Here is a 14,226-nt window from a genome sequence, read left to right as displayed (position 1 = left end):
CTCTCTCTCTCTCTCTCTCTTTCTCTCTCTCTCGTGTGTGTGTGTGCATGAAAAACCTCTCTGCTCATGTTTGTGTATGAAAAATGTGGTCAGCCAAGTTCTGGTTCCTAACCCCATACTTCCTTGACTGTTATCAAAGCTTTGCCATCCAGAGGATTGTCCCTCTGAGACTGTAAGCCAAAATAAACCCTTTACTCTGAGTTGCCTTGTGTCAGAATAGTCTATTAGAGAAGCAGAAAAGCTGCTAGACATGAAAAGGATGCTGGGGACAATGTTTCCAGAAGCACCTAAGTCTTGAGGATGGGAGACTCTTCCAACTGCATCAACACTAGATTTAACCTCAACTTCAGTCAGTAGGGGTTTCTAAAACACTATAAATACAACCCGGAAAAACATAAAAGTAACTATATATGTTAACTTGTCTGTGTATGGGAAAATATGAAGAAAAAAGAAAACCCACAACTCTTGTTTTTCAGAATGTTCTGTGGGTTAAAAAAAAATGTTTTTAAGAGTAGGTATTAGACTTCTATATTCAAAACAGTATTTAATTAGTAAATCAACTATTTAACAGAAAAGCAGTCCAGTAACTTGATACCAGGTAAAATAGAGAAAAGACATGATAAATTGCAGGATAGGGTCATTGTCTGAGGTAGGGCTTTGCTGCTGTGAACAGAAACCATGACCAAAGCAACTCTTTTTGTTTGTTGTTGTTTTGGTTTTCGTTTTTTGTTTTGTTTTCTTTTTTGTTTTCAAGACAGGGTTTCTCTGTGTAGCTCTGGCTGTCCTGGAAATCACTCTGTAGAACAGGCTGGCCTCCAACTCAGAAATCTGCCTGTCTCTGTCTCCCAAGTGCTGGGATTAAAGGCGTGCACCACCACTGCCTGGCCAAGGCCACTCTTATAAAGATGACATTTAATTGGGCGTGGTTTATAGGTTCAGAGGTTCAGTCCATCATCATATGAAGGTGGGAGCATGGCAGCATCCTGGCAGACTTAGGTCTAGAGGAGATGAGAGTTCCAACTCTTGTTCTGAAGGAGGCAGCTAGAAGACCAACTTCCAGGCAGCTAGGACAATATCAAGGACCCGCAGTGACATACCAACTACAAGAACGCTAAACCTCTGAATTCCTTTTCTACATCAAAGACAGTAAAGATTGAACAAAGAATCAACAAATGAAACTTTTATGAATTAATTATGTGAGAAGGAACAAGTCAATAAGCCCACTTGATCCCAGATTTTGTTGGGTGTTCCAATTATGCATGAGTTATTCAATGTCCTGGGAAATCCATGTTTTATGTGGACAGCACAAATTTTGAGCTTCCCGGATCACCTTGATATATTACAGTGGTAAATCCTGCTGGCTCTGTTGATTTTCCTTTGCCAGATCATGTGTTTTGTACTTGCTGGTGGTGCTGGTTTTGTTTTATGAAAAATTTGAATTATTTATGCTCTCAGGTAGATCTAGAGATCACACGCCCCATTAAAATTTTAAATCAAATAAAGTCCTACTCATTTAACAATCAGTCTCCTGTTAGGCTAAACTCCCTGTAAAGAAGAAGAAATGAGCAGGGAGAGAGCCAGCTCTGCGACAAGATCAGCACTTCCTCAGATCTAAGGTTTCAGAACTAGTCAAACACAACAACAGTCTTGAGGTGACTCCTGTCATCCTGTATCTCTGTGTCTACAGATGGTGAAACTAAGGATGAGGTCAAACCAGGGGCAAACAAGGCAAGACCCTTTAAAGGCAAGCTGTTTGCAAAACAAAAATATACTTTCCACCAAAACAAACAAAAAAATAAAACACAGAAAATAAACAAAAACCCTACATTTTGATGAAAAAACAAAACAAAACAAAAGGCTTTCATAAATCTATGAGACATGTTTCTTTAAATGGAGAAAATATTTGGTAATACAACTATTTGGTATTATAAACATGTTCTACATTAGAAAATGTTCTTATAAGAAAAATCACTGAGTTACTGATAACATTTTTACCATAAAATTGACACTTAAAACACAATACATTTTCATTATTGCTTTCCAATTAATGACTAAATATTTCTAACTTCTCCTAATGCCTTCTCCAGATTCTGCATGGATTCTGGAGTTCCAAACTGAGTTCTACATTCTAGTATAATAAGCATTCTAAACTACTGACTGATCTCCAGTCCCTACCTTTTGTTTTCTTTACCAATACATTTGGCTTAAAAAACAAAAACAAACCAAAAAAACAAAAACCAGAAAGCCCCCAAACTCCATAAATCCTTTTGCCTAAGCTTTTTTGTTTCCTGTTTCTTTGTTTTACATGTAATGTTGCCAATGAACTCTAACTTCAAAGGAGCCCTCAACTGCATCAGTCATCCATTTACTCTGATTTTAACATGGCTTTCCTGAATCCACCTAGTCCAAATGGTTTTGATAGAAGAAGCTCAAAAACCAAAGTCTCCTAATGCAGCTTGATGCCTACTGCCTCCTGAGCACAGTATCCTCTATTTACCTTGTCACTGCCTGTAGTGCACAAAAGTGGATCCTGCAAACAGCCAATGTGCCTTCTCATGCGTGCACGTTGAGTTTATGAATGTGCGTGAGTTTGTGTGTGTGTGTGTGTAAGAGAGAGAGAGAGACAGAGAGAGACAGAGAGAGAGAGAAAGAGAGAGAGAGACAGAGAAAGACAAAGAGAGACACAGAGGAAGGCAAAGAGAGGAGAGAGAGAGACAGAGAAAGATAGAGAGAACACATAAATGGTGTGCATAAATATACTATAAAACCACATTAAATTTCTTTTGGTGTTCTATATGATTGTATCCTACAGACACATGGATACACCTAATAGATACATAAGACATGTTAACAGATCAGCACAATTTGGCTTTGTCAATAAATTTAAATAAGACAGCCAAACTCTGACCTCCTTATACATAAATCTAAGGTTGTCTTAGTAGATATATTCATTACCCATTGTATATGAGGAAATAGTATTTACACTTGATATTACAGACTACAGAAATGTTCAAATATATTATACAATACAAAGTAGGAAAAGATGAATGGCTTCCTAACAAATAATCATTACCGTCTCTTTTTATGAGATCATCAGAAAATAGCAGGGTTAGAGACCACTCTAAGTCTCTCCTTCATGATCAACTCTGGCCTGAAGCTCCTATGCGTGATAACAAACTAAAGAAGAAAAGGCTTACGATTTAAAATAGCACATGAGAGGAGGAAATAGAGGGGTTGCTTGAAGCCCATCAAGGAAAATTATCTCCTTTTGGTAATGTGTGGCTATTTTATAGATTTATTCACTTAATTTTAGTTGTATTTTTATACTGATTGATTGGTTTATATTTTATGTGTATGTATGTAGGGGGAGGGTACATATATGCATACCACATGTTCAGAGTTGCATAGGGAGATTAGAAGAGAACATGACTTACAGGCAGTTTCGAACCGTGAGTTGGTTTCTGAAGACAGAACCAAGTCCTCTACAAGACGTCCCAGGAACTGCTCTTAATGCTAGGCTGTCTTTCCAGCTCTCTCTATTATGAATACTTTTTAAATATAGTCAGTTGTATGATTTTTTTTTCCATTACAGGAATATGGCCTGCATACCCTCTCTGGCTCTGGCTAGATAGGAGACATTCTTCCCTGCCTCATAGAGTATATGATCACAAAGATATTCTACCCCAAATGAGCCTGTCAGTCACCTTGACAGGCAAATAGTGCTCAGGAAAGCTGTCTATTATAGTGACTTTAAGAAACATGATATACTTGAATACATGCTAAAAGATTGGCAGAAAACTTTCTCTTTTGCAAGATATGAATATGTACCCTCCTCCCTCCCCCAATCCACTCCCAGGAGTCAGCAGCCTGCAGACCCTTCTGGCTAAGCGTGAACTCAAAAAAAAAAAAGTATAAAGTTTTGGTTTTATAAATATTGGCTAAAATACTAAGTTCTTTTGCCTGAAATCCCAAGGATCCTTGTTCTCTCTGCATACACCTGCTTCTCATGTAGCTACACATGGACTGGTTGAGCCTGCCTGTATTCCTGACCTCTATTTCAGAAATCATACCCTTTCCTCTTTCTCTGACCCATCCAACTCCTCCTGCTGTGGCTAAGATCTCCAGTTCTTCTGTTCTCTGGCATTGGTCTCTAACCTCCAAATGGTCCCTCAGGTTCCTTCTAAGTCTATTTTCAAATTTTTCTGAGACTATAAACTGGCAAGAGTCCCTGTTGTCAGTTACAATCTGATATCTTACAATATAAATAGACTGGATACCTTAAAGTTACTCATATTTGTCAATGGACCTTTGAAAAAGATTCTTTAAAAATCACTTCTATATGGTGTTAAAACATTATTTAGGATCCATACATTTACTAAAATAACTAATAATAGGTAAGTTGATATGCTTGAAGGTTTGGAAAGATATGCATTAAATCTTTACACCCCACTCCATCCCAGAAAAGCTCTGTGAGACAGGCACAACACTACCATGAAGAACTGACTACAGAAAATAAAGACTCCTGGTCCCATTCATACTTACAAACACTTAGAAGACTTGATTCAAATCAGATCTTTTTTTACCCTCTACACTATTCGGTCATTTGCCACACACTTATGGTTAATCTACAAATCGAGCCAAGTATAATTGCCTTGTAATATTCTCAAGTTGAATACCATAAGATTGAAGAAGGGCCCAGCTGTGGCCACTTCCTAGTTATACACCATTAAACATGTCCCTTTACCACACGGAGCTGGGATAATAGCAGCTGCAACTGGGATGAAGCCTAATTTAGTATTCACCTAACCTCTGTCCCCAGATTGCTTGTGAACTAAGGTTGGGCAGAAAAAGAAAAGAAGGAAAAGCACATAAGGACAGAAAAAGTGATATACTTTATTTTATTAATAATGGTAATTCTTTCATAACTGATGACACAATATGAATACTTGAAACCCTAATCTAGAAACATTGAATCAAGAAACAAATGAGAAGCAAATTAGCCAAAGTGGTATTCTCTAGGATTCTGCAGACAGAGCTGGATGGTAGGAAAGCAGAGCTCATAGCCACATGTTCAAAGGTTCTGAAAGCATTTTTATATTTGTGTTCACTGGTTTTAATTTCTTTATAAAAATATATTTAGGTCATACTCATTCCTCTGCCACAACTCCTCCCAGATGCCTCCCACACCCCTACCCAGCCAATGGTATGCACTTTGTTATGCTAAAACAAAATAAAATCAAAATTAAAACAAAGCCAATGAAAGAAAAAAATTACCAAACCAAAAAAAAAAAAAAAAAAAAAAAAAAGATAGCAACATACAAAACCCATGGAATCATTTAAATAAAAATGACTGTTTTCCAACTTTACCAGCAGAGAAAGAAAAACAAAATTTTATAAGATAAAAATGAAAATGACTGGGGCTGGCAAGATGGTTCAGTGGGTAAGGACACTGACTGCTTCTCCTAAGGTCCTGAGTTCAAATCTTAGCAACCACATGGTGGCTCACAATCCCCTGTAATGATGTCTGATGCCTTCATCTGGTGTGTCTGAATGCAGCCTCAGTGTGCTTGTTCATGATAATAAATCAATCTTTGGGCTGGAGTGAGCAGGGACTGAGTGAGCTGGGCCAACCAGAGCAAGCGGGGTTGACTGGAGTCAGCAGAGGTCCTAAAATTCAATTCCCAACAAGCACATGAAGACTCACAACCATCTGTACAGCTACAATATACTCATATACATAGAATAAATAAATATATTTTTAAAAATGAAAATGAATAAAATATGAATAAACAATTGCATTACTTCCAAATATAACAGATTTTCTATAAGAGCTCCAAATAAGTATTAATTTCTTAAGTATTTCAGACATTCCTGTGCTTGTGAAAACAATATGTGTTTTCAGATCAAGAACTAATGAGATACTTTTAATCAGTACAGCGACATGATGTTTTTTTAAAATAAAAAATAAAATGTTTAAAATTATGATAGCTAGTAGTGATATATTGAATTATATAAACCATCTCACTAATAAAATTTAAAACTATTAAGAGATTATTACTTAAAAGCAGAGGAATTCCACACTTGGATAAGGTACAAGATAGAATCTTTGAAATGATTCATTAAAAATATAAGCTATCTCTTTTCAAGAAAAAAGTTAGAATTAATAAAATTAGAGAAGAGCTCTTGACCCTATATAAAAGAATAATTTCAAAGTTACATTTCTAATCACACATGTAGCCAATTAATCAATCTTATAGAAAGATAGATGTTAGAAACAATTACAGTTGTTTATTTTGTTACAATTCACAATTTCACAAACAGGGTTTACCAGAGGAATAAACACTGGTCTGCTTAAGTTCAACACAATTAATGTGTTAAAACGAGTGCTTTGGAAATATTATGATTAATAATCTAGGCAGAGTAACCCACTGGTTACTCTGTGCCCCTTCTCTGCAGAAATTGCTATACTCTGAGAAATAGTAAGAAGGAGGAAATGATTCCCCTTTGAAAGTGTCTGGAGCCTATCTTCCAATGTACAGCTTGCAAATAAGAGAGAATACTCAAAGTCCTGAGGCTTCATGTAATACTCTCAGAAAGACTGAATAACTGTAACACATAGACGCATATATTTTGCGGAAAAACAAATTAGGCTACTAGACAAGTTTTGTAGTTTTATCAATTGCTCTCCAACCAAGAAGCCTGACTCCTAAAATCCAAACTCCAAACATTAGGATGTTTGCTGTAGAACAAATCATATAGAGACATATTAGGTAACTTCCTTGTTTTATTATTCAACATTCTCCAGGTACTGATTTTCTAACGTCTTGTTGCTTTCAAAAGTAAGTGTTTTGCTTTTCATAATGTTCCTCAGCCATGACTTTCATTCTCGTGACAAGGAACCTTGTGAGCAACTACCTCAGAGAAAATCCAAACCACTTGCTTATTACCACATTGTTATTTGACAACTACAGCTTTGATATGCCTAATATTAAAATACTACAATGAAACCAGAATAAAGAAACTCAAGATAATAATTTTAACTTTTAAAAATATTTTAGCATTCTGATTAACAAAAATATCTAATAAAATTCAGTTATATTCTATTAATCTGCAAGACCAATTCAAAATATTCTTCATCATTGATATTAGTTAACATTTTAAGCACACATTTACTTTGCATATAAGTCACACTTACCCATGAAATTGAGATAGCCTTCTCCACCAAGCCCGTGAGTGATGAGTCGAATCATCTTGTGAAGCTGTATTCCTCGATCAATTACTGGAGTGAAAGGTGCCAGAACACTCATGTTCGTGTACATCTCAGCGTCCATCAACCAAAATGCCAGTGTCTTGTCACCAACCAGTGCCTACAAAACCAACTCACTGAGATAAATGTGGGGCGTGGGTACCAACACTAAGCAGTCATAACTTAAGGTAGCGTAGCACGGGCTTACACAGGATGATTAGGATGAGCAACTCTTTACTGCGCTAGGTAGCAGAAAAGAGGGTTTCTGAGAGCATGCACTACGCAAGACTAAAGACAGTTAACTAATGAACACACTCATTATTAACAGGGCAGTGATAGTGAAATGTAAAGTATGGGGTCTCAGTCTTGGTATTTTACTATAAGGTTCACGTTGGAATTACTTAAATGTCTAAAACTATTATGCCACTAAGCTATTTTAATTAGAATGTTTTTTTCTGAAAGATGAATACAAGGTGCACAGCATAGATTCCTAAGCAATGTGCCTTTCCTCCTCGTGTTCTTATGTATACCTGCTTGCTTGTGCAATCCCTGATTCTGTGAACATATTTTGGTGACTATAGTTTTTCAAGGGGAAGTTTATTTTCAAGCCAAGTGACCTTGTGAAAATACATACCACTGGGACAACCTTAGACACAGAATCTTAGAAATCTTTCTTATACATACATGTACATACCTTAACTAACCTTAATATGTATGCTAATCTTAGATTACTTAGATGTTCTTAGATACTTCAACATTAAGAATTTATGTAGAAATTATCTCAAACCTTTTACCATGTATTATACGTATTTGTACTTATCCACTGTATAAATACGTGATCAAATGACTTTTTATGAAGTCATTTAACCAGAGAGTATTTGTGATGCACAAGATTCACTTTTGACATGCCTGACCGTTTGTCCTCCTTAACAGAATAAACTAATTCTCGGAAAACCCACATATCTTCCCAGATAGGCTAAAAAGCTGAGAAATAACTTGAAAAACTTTCATTTTATTGTAGCTATATGGCTTTTATACTTATTCAAGCAAATATTCAGGTTACATGTTGATCATTTACAATGTGCTGAGATTTCTACATGTCCACAGTAGAATAGTAATAATGCATGCATCCATTTTAATTTTCACTGTCTTTTGTGGTAAGAAGCTCCCACTCCCCGCTTCTTGCCCTCCACTCTTCAAGCTCCGACTCGTCTCCAGTCTGTGCTCTTACAGGTGTGCATTTGATCTGTTATATCCATCCCTGATCTTTCAACTTAAGATGATAAGAAAGTAATGGTCAACTTAGAAGCTGTGAATTTAGTATAGGCCTACTTTGCACTTCAACAAATTTCTATTTAAGATTTAAAACAATAATTAGGTTTAGGCAAATAATACCTTATCACAAGTACTTAAATATGTGACATTGGGGATAAGACATGAAATTCAGCAATGACAGCAGTGTTCAAATTTACTGTACTCACAGGCAACAGAAAGAGGTAGAGTGTGAGACAGGGACTTTGCCAATGGTCTAGTTGCACATTCTTAACAAGAGGAAAAAACTGAGAAGCCATTATTTAGAAAGCATGCCTCCTTCACTACAATAACAAATACATTTATTGTCCTAATTTTCTTTTTCTAATATATGTAATATATTTCATATATATGTAATACTATATGAAATATATTATATATATATGAAACATGTTTATTTTTCAAATTTCTGGGCTATTTTTATTGTTCTACTTCAGAAACTTCCCCAAAATTTCAAGATATTTATTGCCTTCATTTATAACCCTAAGAATGGAATTTTTATATTTTTGATAAAGTGATAAAAATGATTCAAGCACAGTGAATTCCAGCACTTGGAATGCAGAGAAAGACAGAGAATTGTGAGATTCAGGCCAGCTTGGTCTACATAGTAAGGTCCTAGATAGGTAGATCTACATAGAGAAACCTTGCCACACATATATGAAAGAAATTAAAATGAATTTAAATTGCTGAATGGTGCCTCTCCTCCTGACTTCCTGTATTTATTTAGAGTTGTAGGAGCAGGGACAGTATTCAAATGTAGGGTACAAAACAAATGGGCGCCTACTCTCTGCTTGCCCTAATGCTTGACAGGAATACTGAGCACAAGGCAACTAAGTTTTTCATGGTGAATTGTGGATTCATAAAGAACGATATACTTGAGTGGGAGCCTCTGAGGTGAAGTAGGTGAGAAGCAAAGTGTAAGGCTGAAAGGAGTGGGCCTCTCCAAAAGGCAAAGTTCTACAGTATCGATAGAAGGCATAGAGCTGGGCAAGGGAGGAAACGGGTCCCACATGAGTGCCTCTGTGTGGCAAGCCTCAGGCAAGTAGAACAGGGTTGACAAGTTGATGATTGGTCTTTGGAAAATAGCTATTGCTGCAACAGAAGAGTATAGTCTAAAGTAGGACAAGTACCGTCTAGGTGATCAATGATGGGAGGAGACTTCTGTGTTTGAAGAAAAAGTGTAAAAGAAGAAAAAGTATATGTGGAAACCTATCATGGTAAACTAAAACCACTATCCTTCTTATGACCAAAAAAAAAAAAAATCGTTAATATTTACAAGTTCAATGTGTTGAGCTGTAATGCAACTCAGAGGTAGAATTCATAGACCCACAAAGTAAGTTTAAGATGTTTTTTAAAATGTGGATTTATGTATGTATATGCCTAACAAAAATATTCTGATACCTGTAGGTAACTATAACTTTGCAGTTAGAGATGCAAAAGAATACAAAGAATAAGAGGAAGTAAATATTGACATAAAATAATGACTTCATCTATATTCATTTACCTGATCATGGCTCTCTGCATAAGCCACACATTTTTCAAGGTAACGTCGATTGGTGAGAGTATATACTATATTGCCCATATTCCAGTCTTCATCTTTAAATTCTTTAAGTAACTACATACAAGAGAGAAAAATCAACCTCTAAGAAACACAGATATTCATACACATAAGCCTCAATCAGCAGTCATACATATTATTCTAAACCATATGACATATAGATAGAGTGAGTGATATCTTTGTTTGTAGTTTTACTGAAAGTAAAACTTCATCTTTAAATTACATAAGCAACCAAGAGAATTAAAGCAAATGACAACTGGGCCAGGCAGTTATCTATCCTGTACAAAAAGGCTAAAATGCAAGGCTTCCTTCATATTCTCTTATATATCAGTCTATAAGGTTTAATTCTGCACATGTAAACAGAAGAATATACCATTGATGTTTGTGTACAGATGATATGAGTTATTTTACATATGTTTAAAATTATACTTTGAGATCTCTACCACTTTTTTTTATTACCTGTAATAACTGCAAGATCATGATTGGCAGTCAATTTTGGTCTACTTTACTATTAGTTCACACTAGGTTTTCCTATAACTTTAACACAGTAGCGATACACTCACTACATTTTTAGGCTTGAATAAAAATGCCTTACCGGGAACAGCATTTTGTTCCACTCATAAACAATGATAATTAAAACAATTATTTCAGAGTGCAAATGCTAATTATCACAAAATAATTATTATCTTAATAGAGCACAGTGATTTTCTTTCCACTTCATTTTCTTCGGTATGACTTCTGCCCTTTAACCCTGCTGGGATGGCACTGACCTACCTCAGACCTCAGATGGTCAGCTCTTGGGTCAGTAATTGCTCTTTCTTCGAGAAATACTTCCTTTACATGACACTGCTGACCCTCTCCCTTCATATGAATTGCTCCCTACAGGAGTCTACCACTGGGTATCTGATGTTTTATCTTTCCCAAGCACCATGGATATCATGCAAACTTTTTCCCTGCCTAGCTTCCTCAAGGGGAAGCTGCGTGAGTTTATGTTCTAAATGTGGCTTCTCTATTATTCAATATATTCCTTCTGCTCAGGCCAACTCTCTGTTCTAGGCATCAAGGAAACTTGCTCCTAGGCAAATCTGAAAGAAGGCCGCTTGGTTCCTGTTATCTCTTATTCATGACTGACTTTGGGTATGTCCTCATCTTGCAGGTTTTGGGATCTCAGAAGAGGGTGCTATGATGAATGCAGTCTGAAGATGAGATCATAACTGAGCAATGCAGCCAGTTTCCAAAACTGGGGCCAACTGGCATGTAAATGGAAAACTAATGAAAATGTTGCTAGCAGAAAAATGAGCGAAATCTCCAGACGATTTTGTAATGAGAAAATGCTAATCCAGGAAATTACAAATTAAATCGTTCCATGTATACCGCATTATGTAAAATACAACATAGAGGTGGAGATGACAATCGTCCTTGCTAGGGATTAAAAAGTGAGTGACGGTCAGAATAAAAGGATGTCTACAGAGGCAGCAAGGGAGTATCACAGCTGGACCAATGGAGGTTCATTCATTGTGGCACTGTACAAATTTACAAATTAGTAAATTTGGAAGAACTTATTACCAAGTGTAGATCAACATATAACATTATCGACACAAGACAGCATAAGTTAAAATCTATGCTTATGTCTCAAAAATCCCACTGAACATTCAGAGGTCTTCTGGTAAGATGAGCAAAGAATGAGCTCCAGGAAATACATATGTCATCTTTATAGGAGAGCTTTGGTTATTTAAATCTGACCACACAAAATCAAACCAGATATAATGGGTATTCTAACTATTTGTAAATACTTGAGAAAATGGTTAAAATAAAATGATATTCTCATAAACTGAGTATTAAAGAACACAAATGGAAAATTACACATATCTTATGCAACAAAATCATGACTGGAATCTAGCAGTACTGTCTCATTCATATTGTTTGAGCAGATGATGGTAAGAAGCCACATTCTGAAAGGGCTTTCCAACTGGTTTAATATATTCTTCTGTTTCACTGCTATGTGGGACAATGACTGTCATCTGTTTATTTAAAAAGAAATATAAACTATTTTTTTGTGTGTGTTTGGTATTTTGCATGTAAAACATGCCTGTGTACTACATGAATGCACTACCTGCAGAAGCTAGAAGAAGGTGTTGGATCTCTTGGGACTGGAGTTATAGTCACTCACTCATGAGTCACCACTTGGGTATAAGGAATTGTATCCAGTCCTTTGGAAGACCAGCAAATGCTCCTAAGACCTTAGCTTTTTCTCCAGGCCCTAATTAGGTTTTTAACAATGCAGCTCATAAAAACAGAGAAAAGTCACTGTATTCAAAGATTTAATGATATCTTAACTCTCTAGATTTATGAACTAAGGCCACAAATTTGGTGATGCAGAAACACATTTAAGTAGCTGCATAAAATAGGAAATGGCATTTGGCTTCAAAGGATTCCTGAACTCAGGATGACCATATCTTAGGCATTAGATGCTAATTTTTCTATTTGTATGACACACAGCCTACTATTGTATAGAAGGTTCTAAAAGGTTTAATGGACTAATTTTAAAGACTTAGAGGTAGAACACACTGTCAAAATTGTAAGAAGATTATAACCCACTGTGAGCTATGATTGACTGGAAAATAATTCTAGGTTGATCAATACTTTTGATATATTCTTGAACCTAGACAAAGGATGGTGAAGAATTTAATAATAAGTTAAAAAGTGGGATTTGGTATTTTGAAAAGAAATAATTCTATATAAAATAGCAGGCTTAAGAAATATGGGGTGACAAACTTATGCCAGTGGAATAAATGTGAAAAGACAAACATTGCTTGTGTAGTAACAAAGTTAATTCATCTTTCAATGTCCTAAACCACAACATTAATACAACCTAAGAGAATTTGTAAAATACTTGTGTGTGGACCTTCTATAGGTTAAAGAATCATTAAATGGAGTCAAGTTGTTACAACCTCAGTATTAAAGCTCAGCTTTGCAGAACATGTCTAGAAGAACATAAAGGACAGCAAGTGATAATGCCAATAATGTTCTTCATAGACCCTGAGCTCTTCAGCATTGTCACACACTTCTATCACTGTGGTCTCTTAGAAGTAGTTCATGTGCATGGAAGGGCTCTTTGGGAAGTTAGGGTTACTCATATGGATGTCTTACTCCTTATATTTACTCAACTCATGATTATAGGCATCTGTTCTCAAAGTATGCCTAGCATACCTAAGCTTATATAATACCGTTGGTCTTTTAGGAAAACTCCTATAAATACACAAACACTCACTGAATAAAGGTATAGGTGTCTCAGCTTTGATAACTGAAAAACAACATTCTGCAGGAAGTACAAGAAATTAAGTAATTTCTACATCACTAGATGATTATGGATGGGAATAAGTGTTTAGATAAAGTTCAATGTGTTTTAAGTACAGACTATTGAAGCTTCACAAATCTATATTTATAAAGCAAAATTTCACTCAACATTTTATTAATATTAATTTCTCTTGCCTGAATAATAGACATGTGAAAGATTTAGAATGTTCTTTCAAAGCTTTGAGAACCACCTTATTTAAAAAAACACAAGAATTATGCATTTGGAGGAGAACTAATAGTTGACCTATATCTGTAATAAACAGTCATGATTAATAAATACAATGAACAACAAATACATTCATATATGATAGATACATGGAGACAAGAGATCTTACTTGGATCCATTTATCTGGAATAGCCATAGCTAATCTGTAATCAAAACCACCGCCTCCTTGGGAAGTTGGAGAACAGAGAGCCGGCATCCCTGACACATCCTAAAATAAGATACATTAGAATGATCAATATTCAAACAACTTTGATGACAGAAAAGCCTAGAGTAAAAAAAAAAATGAATTTAAGAAACAAAGGCATATATTTCTGAGTATTTTCAAAAATATAATTATAAAAGCAGATAGCGTGATAAATTCATATCTTAGTTCCTAATAAAACTTTTGTCTAATGTTTACAATCTAGTACAACTTTCCATCTAACAGGCTTTTCCCCCTTCATTAGCATCATCCTGAGAAGCAAAATAGCAAAATCTTTTCAAAAACAGCTTAATGTTTGAGACTTAAAATAAATTTGTTTTTTTTTT

General features: G+C 35.6%; 1 protein-coding gene across 1 annotated transcript in view; it reads right to left on the bottom strand.

Annotated features, from left to right (window-relative positions):
* Window positions 1–14,226, bottom strand: part of Gbe1 (1,4-alpha-glucan branching enzyme 1) — a 258,423-nt gene that overhangs the window by 55,895 nt on the left and 188,302 nt on the right. Inside the window, exons 10-12 of the mRNA XM_031364235.1 lie at window positions 13,808–13,906; window positions 10,062–10,172; window positions 7,196–7,367 (exon numbers count right to left, since the gene is read on the bottom strand). Of these exons, the coding sequence (XP_031220095.1) occupies window positions 7,196–7,367; window positions 10,062–10,172; window positions 13,808–13,906 (382 nt within the window). The remainder of the gene's footprint in view (window positions 1–7,195; window positions 7,368–10,061; window positions 10,173–13,807; window positions 13,907–14,226) is intronic.

Source organism: Mastomys coucha, unplaced genomic scaffold, assembly GCF_008632895.1.
Source record: "Mastomys coucha isolate ucsf_1 unplaced genomic scaffold, UCSF_Mcou_1 pScaffold12, whole genome shotgun sequence".
Lineage (NCBI taxonomy): Eukaryota > Metazoa > Chordata > Mammalia > Rodentia > Muridae > Mastomys > Mastomys coucha.
Note: the sequence above shows the minus strand (reverse complement) of the source record. Positions and strands in the feature narration are given on the sequence as shown.